Source organism: Myxocyprinus asiaticus, chromosome 40 (genome assembly GCF_019703515.2).
Source record: "Myxocyprinus asiaticus isolate MX2 ecotype Aquarium Trade chromosome 40, UBuf_Myxa_2, whole genome shotgun sequence".
Taxonomy (NCBI): Eukaryota; Metazoa; Chordata; class Actinopteri; order Cypriniformes; family Catostomidae; genus Myxocyprinus; species Myxocyprinus asiaticus.
The window spans coordinates 6,255,526-6,268,396 of NC_059383.1; the positions used below are offsets into that span (position 1 = coordinate 6,255,526).

The following is a 12,871-nucleotide window of genomic DNA, read 5'->3' on the forward strand; positions in this document are numbered from 1 at the left end:
TTAAAAATAATGTCATGGTTACTGGTGTAACCTCTGTTCCCTGATGGAGGGAATGAGACGTTGGTGTCGATGTAGTGACACTAGGGGTCACTCTTGGGAGCCCGATACACCTCTGGTCTTTGATAAAAGGCCAATGAAAATTGGCGTGTGGTATTTGCATGCCACTCCCCCGAACATACGGGTATAAAAGGAGCTGGTATGCAACCACTCATTCAGGTTTTACGCTGAGGAGCCGATATAAGGTCCGGCCATTTCAGCGGGTAGTTCAGCGTTGTGGCAGGAGGGACCAACGTCTCGTTCCCTCCATCAGGGAACGGAGGTTACACCAGTAACCATGACGTTCCCTATCTGTCACTCACTCGACGTTGGTGTCGATGTAGTGACACTAGGTGTCCCTATACAAAACGCCACAAGGCTGAACTGTGTTACGTGAACTGGCGGTGTGTGGTGGGCAGACTTGCTGTGTGCCTCATAGCCAGCACACCAGGTCGACACATAACCTCCCCCAACACAGTTATGAGTGTCGAACGGCCCTTTTTGGGGACAAGTCGACTACCCAGAGATACAGGCTTAACCCAGTCGTGGCCTCTTTCCCCTTCTCTTTTTCCACTCCCTAAAAAAGAAGGGGGATTATCCGACTGGGCCGCCAGGTCTAGTCGGGGGGTGTCCCTCCCAAGGGGAGGACACCGCGGAGACCACACCTCGCCCCAAGAGAGGGGGGGATATTTAAGTGGAAGAATACATCACATGGTCTTTCCAACCATGTGGAGAGCCTTCAAGGTAGATCCTGCCCAATGGGGGAGGAGTTACTACAACATGGAGACTGGGGCAGAGGGGCTCTGCCCAAGGAAGACGCAGTTTGCCAGCAGGGAAATGAATTAGCGGAAGATATAGATCGCATGGGGTTAGCCTTACAGGGAACCGCCACATGCGGAGCACCTACCCCAGAACCGGGCTCTTAGTTAGCGCGTGTACTGGGCCGGCAGCGAGTCTCTCCGAAAACTTGACTGCCACAGGGCTCGGAGGAAGTCAACCAGGGAACATCTTTTGTGAACACTACTGGGAATTAACAGCGCACATCTTCAGCTCAAAAGGAGGTGGAAGGCGCTATGTGCAAGCAATAAACCCGGCCAGCTATCCCGGGCTTATCCGCTTGTGTTGCGTGCCACTACCTGGGATGAAACCGGTTCCATCCGGAGGTTGTAGAACCTTGCAAAGGTGTTGGGTGTTGCCCAGCCCGCTGCTCTGCAAATGTCTGTTGGAGAGGCACCTCTGGCCAGGGCCCAAGAAGCCGCTACACCACGGGTAGAATGGGCTCATAGCCCTACCGGGGGCGGCATGATATTGGGCGAGATATGCCATAGTTATGGCATCAATGAGCCAGTGGGCGATCCTCTGCTTGGAGACAGCGCTTCCTTTCCGCTGTACACCAAAGCAGACAAAGAGCTGCTCAGAGACTCTAAAGTTCTGCGTGCGATCCAAATAGATGCGTAAAGCGCGCACCGGACACAGCAATGACAGGGCTGGGTCTGCCTCCTCCTAGGGCAGCGCTTGCAGCTTGCACCTGGTCCCTAAAAGGAGTGGTGGGAACCTTGGGCACATAGCCCGGTCGGGGTCTCAGGATCACGTGAGAATAGCCCGGACCGAACTCCAGGCACATTTCGCTGAAAGAGAACACTTGCAGGTCACCTACCCTCTTGATGGAAGTGAGCGCAGTCAGGAGGGCAGTCTTCAAGGAGAGTGCCTTAAGCTCAGCTGACCGCAAGCTCAAAGGGGGCTCTCTGTAGACCCTTAAAAACTACAGAGGTCCGATGAAGGAACGAGGCGCAGCCTGGAGGGATTCAGCCTCCTGGCACCTCTTAGGAACTTGATGATCAGATCATGCTTCCCTAAGGACTTACCGTCGACTGCGTCGTGGTGTGCTGCTATGGCAGCAACGTACACCTTCAAGGTGGAAGGGGACAGCCTCCCTTCCAACCTCTCTTGCAGGAAGGAAAGCACTGATCTGACTGTGCATCTCTGGGGGTCTTCCCAACGGGAAGAACACCACTTAGCGAACAGATGCCACTTAAAGGCATACAGGCGCCTCGTAGAGGGACCCCTAACCTGAGTGAACGTGTCTACCATCACAGGTGGGAGACAGCTTAGGTCTTCCGCGTCCCGTCCAGGGGCCAGACATGGAGATTCCAGAGGTCTGGGCGTGGGTGCCGGATGGTGCCCCTTCCCTGAGAAAGAAGGTCCTTCCTCAGGGGAATTTGCCCAGGGGGAGCTGTCGCGAGGAGCGAGCACCACGTCTGGGCAGGCCAGTACGGTGCTTACCAGGAAGACCTTCTCCTCGTCCTCCCTGACCTTGCACAGGGTCTGTGCAAGCAGACTCACTGGGGAAAAATGCATATTTGCGAATGCCAGGGGACCAGCTGTGTGCCAGTGCATATATGCCAAGGAAGGCCTCGGTCAGGGCGTACCAGAGTGGGCAGTGGGGAGGATTCTTGGGAGGCGAACAGGTGCACCTGTGCCTGTCGAATCGACTCCAAATCAGCTGGACCACCTGAAGGTGGAGTCTCCACTCTCCCTTGAGGGTAACCTGTTGTGACGGCGCGTCCACCGAAGTGTTGAGGTTGCCCGGGATGCGAGTGGCTTGCAGCAACTTGAGGTGCTGCTGACTCCGTTGGAGGAGACGGCGGGCGAGTTGTGACATACAGCGGGAGCACGGACCGCCTTGGTGGTTGACATATGCTACCACTGCCGTGCTGTCTGTCCGAACTAGCACGTGCTTGCCCTGGATCAACAGCCGGAACCTCCGCAGGGCGAGCAGAATTGCCAGTAACTCGAGGCAGTTGATGTGCCAACGCAGCCGCGGACCCGTCCAGAGGCCGGCGGCTGCGTGCCCGTTGCCAACAGCACCCCAGCCCGTTTTGGAGGCGTCTGTCGTGACCACGACACGCCTGGAGACAAGTTCTAGGGGAACACCTGCTCGTAGAAACGAGAGGTCGGTCCAAGGGCTGAAAAGATGGTGACAGACTGACGTAATGGCCACGCGGTGTGTCCCGTGGCACCATGCCCGTCTCGGGACTTGAGTCTGGAGCCAGTGCTGAAGTGGCCTCATATGCATCAACCCGAGCGGGGTGGCCACCGCCGAGGATGCCATATGCCCCAGGAGTCTCTGAAAAAGTTTCAGTGGAACCGCTGTTTTCTGTTTGAACGCCTTCAAACAGGCCAGCACTGACTGGGCGCGCTCGTTCATAAGGTGCGCCGTCAAGGAGACTGAGTCCAACTCCAAACCGAGAAAAGAGATGCTCTGAACCGGGAGGAGCTTGCTCTTTTCCCAGTTGACCCGAAGCCCTAGTCGGCTGAGGTGTGAGAGCACCAGGTCCCTGTGTGCGCATAACACGTCTCGAGAGTGAGCTAAGATTAGCCAGTCGTCGAGATAGTTGAGAATGCGAATGCCCACCTCCCTTAACAGGGCAAGGGCAGCCTCTGCGATCTTCGTAAAGACGCGAGGAGACAGGGACAGGCCGAAAGGGAGGACTTTGTACTGATACGCCTGACCCTCGAATGCGAACCGCAGGAAGGGTCTGTGTCGAGGAAGGATCGAGACGTGAAAGTACGCATCCTTCGGGTCTACCGCCGCGAACAATCTTGATGCCGGACGCTCGCTAGAATGCGTCTTTGCATCAGCATCTTGAACGGGAGTCTGTGTAAAGCCCGGTTCAGTATTCGCAGGTCCAAGATTGGCCACAACCCACCGCCTTTTTTCGGTACAATGAAGTAGGGGCTGTAAAACCCTTTCTTCATCTCGGCTGGAGGGACAGGTTCTATCGCGTCCTTCCGTAGGAGGGTAGCGATCTCCGTGCAAGGTAGCAGCGTTTTCGTCTTTCACCAAGGTGAAGTGGGCACCGCTGGACCTGGGCAGATGCCCAGCGAAGTGAATCGCGCAGACGAGTTGGACGGTCCAGACCAGCCCTCGTGACGGACTGGAAGGCGCAAGCCATGCGTCCAAGTTCCGCGCAAGGGGGACCAAAGGGACAACGTCATCGGATGTACCGGCAGGTGGGGCCTCACGGCGGGGTGGAGCTCGAGGTGCCACACCACGTCGTGGCCGTGCTGAGTCCGAGGACATTGAAGCACTTACCTGGCTCCTTGTGACCACCCCCGGAACAGCCTGGGACGGGGGAGGAAGAGGCCTGTCCTCGTGACCCGTGGAGACTGTCACATCGGGGGCGGATTTGTGCCACAGCTGGGCGCTCAGGGCGGGAGACCGCCGCTGGAGCGCCAACCTGCCAAATGGAGTGGTGGACGGTGGTCGTGATGCCAGCCGTACACACCGGATACATGACCCAGGGAACAAGGAAACCACTCTTGCTGAGCTCTTGAGTACTGCAGCTACTTGGGCATGCAGCGCAATTAAATGCAAAAGGTAACAAAAAGATGAAGATCTGCTTACCAGCTCCAGAGCAGCGGGTTTCGTTGTCCCTGGGTCGCCTGTCTCAAGGGCGCTTTGAAGCCTTTCACAGGTTCTGGGCGGCCACGAGACGGGTGGCATCTGCTTCCTGCGGTGGGCTCCACGCTGGGACCAGGCCGAAGGGTCGGGCTGCGGTGGAGCCGGTGCAGTCACCGCAGGGGGACGCCCTTGGCGATGAGTAGATGGGGTGCGGGATCTTGAGCCGTGCCGGGGCAAGATAAGCCAGCTAGCATCCATCTACTGCTCTACCATCGAGAACTGCTGGGCAAAGTCCTCGACAGTGTCGCCGAATAGGCCCGCCTGGGAAATGGGGGCAGCAAGGAATCGTGTCTTGTCAGCCTCACCCATCTCGACCAGGTTGAGCCAAAGGTGGCGCTCCTGGACCACTAGTGTGGCCATCGTCCACCCGAGAGACCACACCGTGACCTCTGTCGCTCGGAGAGTGAGGTTGGTCGCCGAGCACAGTTCCTGCATCAATCCCGGGGCGGAACTACCCTCGTGCAGTTCCTTTAGTGCCTTGGCGGACTTGCAGGAGAGCCATGGCATGCAGGGCGGAGGTGGCTTGTCCAGCGGCACCGTAGGCCTTGGCCGTCAGAGACGACGTAAACCTACAGGCCTTGGACGGGGGCTTTGGGCACCCGCGCCAGGTGGCGGCGCTCTGCGGGCATAGGTGCACTGCGAGCGCCTTTATCCACCAGGGGATTGCCAAATAACCCTTGGCCACCCCACCATCGAGGATAGTGAGAGCGGGGAAGCTGAAAAGATCGGGACCGGCAGTAAAAAGTGCCTCCCATGACCTTGTCAGCTCTTCATGCACTTCCGGGAAGAAAGGAAAGGGGCGGGGCGTGGCTTTGAGCGGGGCCGCGAGCCCAGGAACCAATCACCAAGCCGCGAGGGTTCAGGGAAGAGCGGTGAAATCCACTCTAACCGACGCTCGCGGCTGCCTGGGAAAGCATGTCGTCATCTCCGCGTCAGCCTGTGACTGGGCGATCGACCCCGAAGGGAGGAGCCCAGCTGAGGCTTCCGACTGGACGAGCCCGCTCTCCGATGCTGCGCTCGAGAGCTCATCACTTTCGCGGGCTCCGAATAAGAGGTCGAACTCGCCGTGAGACGAGCCGGCGGACTCACCCGGAAGCCCGATCGGGGCAGACGAGCGTGCTGGGGAATGGGAGGTCCGTGGGGGGATACCCGGCGGAGGCGGTCCCATTGGGGTCCCCAAATTGCCCCCAGTGCTAGCCGCGCTGGCCTCAAACCCGTGGGTAAAAGGACCGAGGCGGGAGCCTCTGGGGTGGCTCGCTTTCTTACGAAGGCGAGCCGCGACCGCAACGTTGCCATGGACATATTCTCGCAATGAGAACATGACCATCCACGAACGCTGTCTCCGCGTGAGCAGTGCCCAGACACGAAAGACAGTGATCGTGACCGTTAGAAGGTGAGAGATAATGAGCACAACCAGGAATAACACACAATCGGAAAAGCATCTTTAAAAAGACGCGTCTTTAAAAAGACGTTCCGTGTGTGCGCTCTTTTAGAGAAATATATACTCTTTTAGAGGGGAAAAATGCTCTTTCAGAAAATATACTCTCTAGTTTTTCTGCCGAAGCACCCAGGGGCATTCTCTGCAGTGCACCAGTGCAGAGGAGGGAGAAGCCACTGAAATACGCTGTCAGATCCAGCAGAGGTGAATGAACAGTAGTATTCAGCTCAGTGAGCATGACCGTTCGGCTCCGAAGAGAAAATCTGAATGAGTGGTTGCATACCAGCTCCTTTTATACCCGTATGTTCGGGGAAGTGGCATGCAAATACCACTCGCCAGTTTTCATTGGCCTTTTATCAAAGACCAGAGGTGTCTCGGGCTCCCAAGAGTGACCCCTAGTGTCACTACATCGACACCAATGATGAGTGAGTGACAGATAGGGAACCATAATTATCTACATTCACAAAACATGTCGAATTTTACAGCTGTGAAGTCGCTAATAGGCTACATAGCTTTTCAGGTTAGTCTGCCCTGGTTCTTCCATCAATGGATACTCAACAAAATAACTAAAATGCTTATATTTGCGATATTTGGTCATCATCCTCAAACCCATAATCATTAACAGATAGGTGGGGAAGAACAATATTGCCTCTCTATAATTCTGTGATCATTTGTTCTCCAGTTTCTGTCATTTTTAATGCTGTGTTAGTACATAACTGTAACGAGGCTGGCAACAGGTAAAAGAAGAGACGATGATGAAGTGCGATGATCCCAAGTGCAGTTTATTAACAAGGTGTATTCCAAAACATGAATCCAAACTCCAACGCATAAGTGTTCCACGATTCAACTGTTTTAAATTTCCTGTCTTCAGCGTTTTCACTCACATCGGAGTATATTCTAAGCGGGTAATGTAATGTTTAAGGTATTACATTTGAAAAAATGGTCAAAAAACACAGTTGAGGTAAAGAATCACAGTTTATGACCAACCGTTTTTGAGATTTCGGTGTTCCCCCATTCAAGTAGATAGGAGCTGCACTGATATGACTGGAAATAGCCTCCCGAGAGCATTCCAAAAATGGCCGACAATGGACTGATTTGCTAGAAAAGTGGCTGTTTGTTTTTCTGCAACTTATAGGATATGATGTCCCTCTGTTTACTATAGTTACTAAGGCTAGTAAGTATGAATGACTTCTCAACTGGCCAATCGCACACCACTTGTAAGTAGCTCTTATTAGCCAATCTGAACGCAGGAGGCAAAACCTACCAGAATACGGGTGGGGAAAAAATCATGTGTGTCGGAGACCTGGGCTGGATCCAAAACCAAAGGTAGTTGTCTTGTAGGGCTGAAACAATTAGTCGACGTTATCGATAATGTCGAAAAAAAAACAAAAAAACATTGTAGACAAAAATTTTCATTGTCAAATATTCGTTTGATGTCATTTAATGTAACATGAGATTACATTAAACTCTAATGATGGCACGTGAGAGCAGCACTGCAGCTCGTGCCTGACTGAGGAGAGGAAGAAGACATCTCATAGTCCAGATGCACTCTAAACTTTCACAGCTTCAGGTGATGTAGATTGAAAAGTATGAGGGAATTATACAAAAATACCAAATAAGTAAATACAGAAGCACTCTCGTTGTGGAATAAGCGGAGCCGGAGCTGCCGCTCCGCTGAAGCAAAACGTGCGTGTCGAGTGTCTTTAAAGGAAACACCCCAGCGATACATCTTTAATGCAGTTAGATTTAATGTGTTATAGCTTTATTAAAGTTCAAATAATAAGGAAGCAGGTCATGTAAATAACTACAAACTCCAAAACTGGCATTTCTCTATGCGGTCAGCGCCTCTTCTATGAGTTGAGCGAATGTCCCGATCTAAGGGGGAAGAGCTTGAAACCGCACCCGGCTGATGCACACTCTGTTGCGGGGACGCTCGTCCCCCTCACGCGCATTTGCTGCAGCTAGATTATAACGTGATGGCTCTTGATCTATTGAATCATAATATATGTGTCACTGTGCATTTCTTATCGTGAAGAAAGATGGCAATATGCAGCTTTATTAATGAGAGTTTTTTTTTTTTTTGTGAGTTAAAGATGGATTGAAGTGAACAAATAGGTGAGAGAGGTTAGTCAAAAATACATTTTTGATTTGTTTTTGTTTAGACTTGTTTTCCAATATAATTATCTCCTTTAACTCCTCTAAAACAGCGTACATTTACTTTAACAGCTATACTGCAGAAGAAACAATTGTTATCTGAACATGTTGAATGTAATATTAAAAAAATCGAAGAATCCTTTAAAAAAAAGACACATTCACATGAGAAGCAGCATATAAGATATTTAGACTTGCTTTTAGAGAATAGATCTTGAATATACACTGGTGGCTGGTTTGGAAAAATGTTCAGATTTTGCTGTTTCAGAAGGAAATTGATACTTTAATTCATCAAAGTGGCATTCAACTGATCACAAAGTATAGTCAGGACATTACTGATGTAAATAACAGCACCATCACTATTTGATCAAATCTAGACAGGCCCCATTTCCAGCAGCCATCACTCCTTATCCTTGAGTAATCATGCTAAATTGATCATTTGGTACTAGAAAATCACTTGCCATTATAACAAACACTGCTGAAAGATATTTGGTTCGTTAAATGAAGCTTAACATTGTCTTTGTGTTTGTTTTTGAGTTGCCACAGTATGCAATAGACTGGCATGTCTTAAGGTCAATATTTGGTCAAAAATGGCAATAAAGAAACAGCTTTCTCTAGAAAGTCAATCATTGTTTTGAGGAATAAAGGCTATACAATGCTTGAAATTGCCAAATAACTGAAGATTTCATACAAAGGTGTACACTACAGTCTTCAAAGACAAAGGACAACTGGCTCTAACAAGGACAGAAAGAGATGTGGAAGACCAGATGTACAACTAAACAAGAGGATAAGTACATCAGAGTCTCTAGTTTGAGAAATAGACACCTCACATGTCCTCATCTGACAGCTTCATTGAATTCTACCAGCTCAACACCAGAAAAGGTTACAGTGGGCAAAGAAACACAGACATTGTTTTAAGGATTTTTAGACGATTTTAAATGGAAAACAAGACAAAAACACTTGAAAAAAATTAAATAAAATAAAAATAGGATTTTTAACAGTGAATTTTTTACTGAATTAGACTTAATAAAAAGTTTTTTTTTTCTTTAATTTAGTGAATGTCATTTAGAGGTATTTTTAAAAGATGATTTTGTCCTCTTTATTGTTAGCAAGCACGTTTAATACAACCTTTTAAGTCAGGCACAAGCTGAATAGTTGGTTAAAAGCTAATGATTAATCATTGCAATAATCGTCTGAATAGTCGAACAATCGTTCTTATAATCATTAGATTAACGGATTATCAAAATATTTGTTAGTTGCAGCCCTTTTGTCTTGTTGCCTCGCTGTCCTATCAGTCAATGACTCAACAGACAGCGTTTGCGTATGAAGGTACCTCCAGGAACTGGTTTAGGACAGGCCACTGGGGCAGCATAATTTCACATCATTGCTAGGATACCAGCGACTGATTAACGCTATCTGGTGTCCACTAAAGGTAATGCGTCTGCTTCATTCATCCAACAGAACCACAATGCTCGAATAATCTAGAACAAAATCAAGAGAGTTCTGGCGATAACCAAGTGTATATTTAATAACTACAATACTAATTTCTCACTAGAAATGGAATCAAAAGTGGGGAAAAGTGAATAAAAAAAGTACATTTATACACAAATTGGCTATCAACTGCCTCTTCAGCTGGCATTTTTTTTTCTTCAGCTCAGCCGCTGTGGATTCGCGTGTACAGGATTGTGGGATTTCATAGGCAGCGAAAGATACATCTATGCTGCCTTCAAAAATCGCAAACATTAGATACAGACATGCCTTGATCCCTTCCTACCTCCGTGTCCAGCCTCCAGAGGCAGCATTTTCCTGGTTTCAGAAGCAGCCCTGGATCAGATCCCGCGTTGAAACCAGGAAGTAATTGCGTTTGCATGATCATTGACAAGCGAGGTTCGGAGGTTCCATTTTTCCCTCCAACATTAAATTTTTACTCCACTGATGGTTAGGTTTGGGGTTTGGGGGGGGGGGGGGGGGGGGGTCAGTTTATAAAATATGCATTCCTTTTCACTGTATTACAGCCTTTACAGCTGAAAACAACTCGCTTCACAGCTTGCTTTTGGCGCCCCTCTGTGGACATTACACCTCAAATATGGAGCTCACACGTGCACATACGTCCAACAACACTTACCGCTTTGGCCACTGGGGGCAGTGTTTCACATTTTGGTTATCACAGACCGATTTTAGCTAAAGAAAATTCAACCTTATGTTTCTGATTTCAATGTGAGAATAATAATAAAAAAAAATAATAAAAAAAACAGGTCTAGCTGTAATAGCGCAGATGTGTGATTGCACATAAATACTCACAGACAGTGAATTGCGGACTTATGTTTATTAGGAACACATTTTGCACATCACATTAATTTTGACCTCCCCATTTTTTTTTATTCCACCTTATTTGATCTAAATTTAAAAAAAAAAAAAAAAAAAGAAATTTACAAAGATAATCAAACCCACATAAATACAATAAACATTTGAACAGCCTATTGAACATCATTCTGTAAAGCACTTTACAGAATGTCATTGTTATCTGGGGCATACAATATGTATTAAAAGCCCTCACAGATGTTAAACAACTTTTGCTCCTCAAATGGACCTCTACTTAATATACTATTAGCCATTTAGGTATCAAAAATGTTTGACTTATGAAAAGGAATACAGCACCAGTTAATATGTCAAACAGCAGAACTGAAAAGCAAATATCAATATTTTCCCACTGCATGCTCTCATGCACAAATATGTGTTGTCATCACTCATTTTCACGTGAAATGTTTTTTTCCTTTTTCCTTAATTGGGATTAGATTATATTATGTTCAACTGAAGTTTAACTGTTCCTTTGACATCATGTCCTGTAATGTTCTGTACTAATGAAAAGTATACGATTGCATTCTTTTAACATTGATTTAACTATTACGGTTCAGAAAACTCATCACTTCCGATACCGACCCAACACTTCATTTAGCAAAGTAAAGTTAACTACTATGATCACATCCACAGCTGATGGACACAAATAAAGCTCATGACACAGTACAGGTAAAGCCCCATGATATGCACAAAAGCAGTCCTTCCTCTACTGAATGTAAACGCCTGTTCATTAGTGGAAATTACAGAGAGTGATTTAATCCAAGTCAATGTACCAAACAGCCTTTTTACCTTAAAGGAATAGTTAAGCCCAAAAAGTTAATGTTTAATTCTAATGTATCCTATTTTATTTTGTCTAAACACATAAACTAATACACAGCTACACTAAATGCACTAATGTTTCATTAGTCCTTTGCTTTCATCAGAGGTGGACACCTGGTTTTAATCATTCAGTAGGAATAATTCATGAAAGGTAAGGCATGAGTTCAGTGTTTAACTTATCTTTTGTTTCTTTTCCTGACTTATAACCTTCCTTGCTTTTATCCTGGTGGTCTCTTTTACATGCTCTTTCTATTTAACTAAGGGAAGTGATGTTGGAGCGGCCGCCAGGGGGTACAACGATGCGTCTTCCAGCTGGTCTGATTGGGGCTTCTTCAGGACCTACAACAGGAAAGAAACAGAGAGTGTTAGATGAGCTCATGGTTCTTTATATATTCTAAAAAATATTAGTATAATTTCATTTGAAAAGGTTACTGCTGAACTTTTAAGCAACCTTACTTTCCTACCTTAGACAGTTTTGAAGATAATACCAATTATTTTTATGTTTTCTTATGTATGTCGGATAACCGATATGCAAAACCGATTTTTAAAGGGATAGTAAAAAATTAAAAAAAGGACTTAAATATTGATCTTTTTCTCACCCACACCTATCATATCGCTTCTGAAGACATGGATTAAACCACTGGACAGGACTATGGATTGCTTTTATGCTGCCTTTATGTACTTTTTTAAGCTTCAAAGTTCTGGTGACCATTCACTTGCATTGTATGGACCTACAGAGCTGAAATATTCTTCTAAAAATCTTTGATTGTGTTCTGCATAAGAATGAAAGTCATACACATCTGGGATGGCATAAGGGTGAGTAAATGATGAGAGAATTTTCATTTTTGGGTGAACTATTCCTTTAATAATTGTTTTATTTGTGCCTTTTTGCATATTGGTAAATACAAAATGATAATCATTAGACTAGAACAATTAAACAAAATAGTATTATAGCCTATGAGTATTAATAATAGTGCCATATAAAAGCTTATACCAGCCTTAACTAGCAAATATCAATGCACATCAGACCACATTCATTACGTGTCATTATAGATGGAGTACTATGCATGAAGCATGAAGTAAAATGTAACTGAAATAATAGATTGACACTTGTCTTTTGCATTTAGTTTATGCCAAATTCTGTGAATCACAGATAATCTATTCACATTAAGCAATAGGAGTGAAAGTGATCATGATTTGTTTCAAGCCATTGTTCATTGCTGTATGAATATGAGACATAATTTTACAGGGTTACCTGCTAGTGTGAACCCAGACTGATGGAGGTTCCTTACAGGGACTTTGGTGGGTGAGGTACGGGTGGAGGCAGAGGGCGTGCCTCCCCTTGACAGGGGGGAAAATTCAGATACAGGGCCATCGTACATGCCCCTGGGGACAGCCTTCAGTGTAGCCAGCTTTAAAAGAGAGAAAAACAAAGAAGGCTCAGTTTTAGTGGAGAGAGATAGAGAGAGAGAGAGTCTGGCTGACAAGATAGAGATTGCTGAATATGTCTATCCTCATGTGGGTTGTTTTGGGGAACTATGTGTACTATGTGTAAATAAAATAATACATTTCATGTTCTCCTTTGGAAATTGGTTTCAGATTTT

The 12,871-nt window shown here is 46.9% G+C and overlaps 1 protein-coding gene across 3 annotated transcripts in view; it reads right to left on the reverse strand.

Moving 5' to 3' along the window:
• Positions 1 to 10,407: 10,407 nt before the first annotated feature.
• LOC127430658 (dihydropyrimidinase-related protein 3) overlaps positions 10,408 to 12,871 on the reverse strand; it is a 44,816-nt gene continuing 42,352 nt past the window's right edge. For all 3 annotated transcript variants that reach the window (XM_051680591.1, XM_051680589.1, XM_051680590.1), the window contains 2 exons: positions 12,523 to 12,679; positions 10,408 to 11,606 (listed from right to left, as the gene is read on the reverse strand). In XM_051680591.1, coding sequence (XP_051536551.1) covers positions 11,521 to 11,606; positions 12,523 to 12,679 — 243 coding nt within the window. In that variant the 3' untranslated portion in view covers positions 10,408 to 11,520. The remainder of the gene's footprint in view (positions 11,607 to 12,522; positions 12,680 to 12,871) is intronic.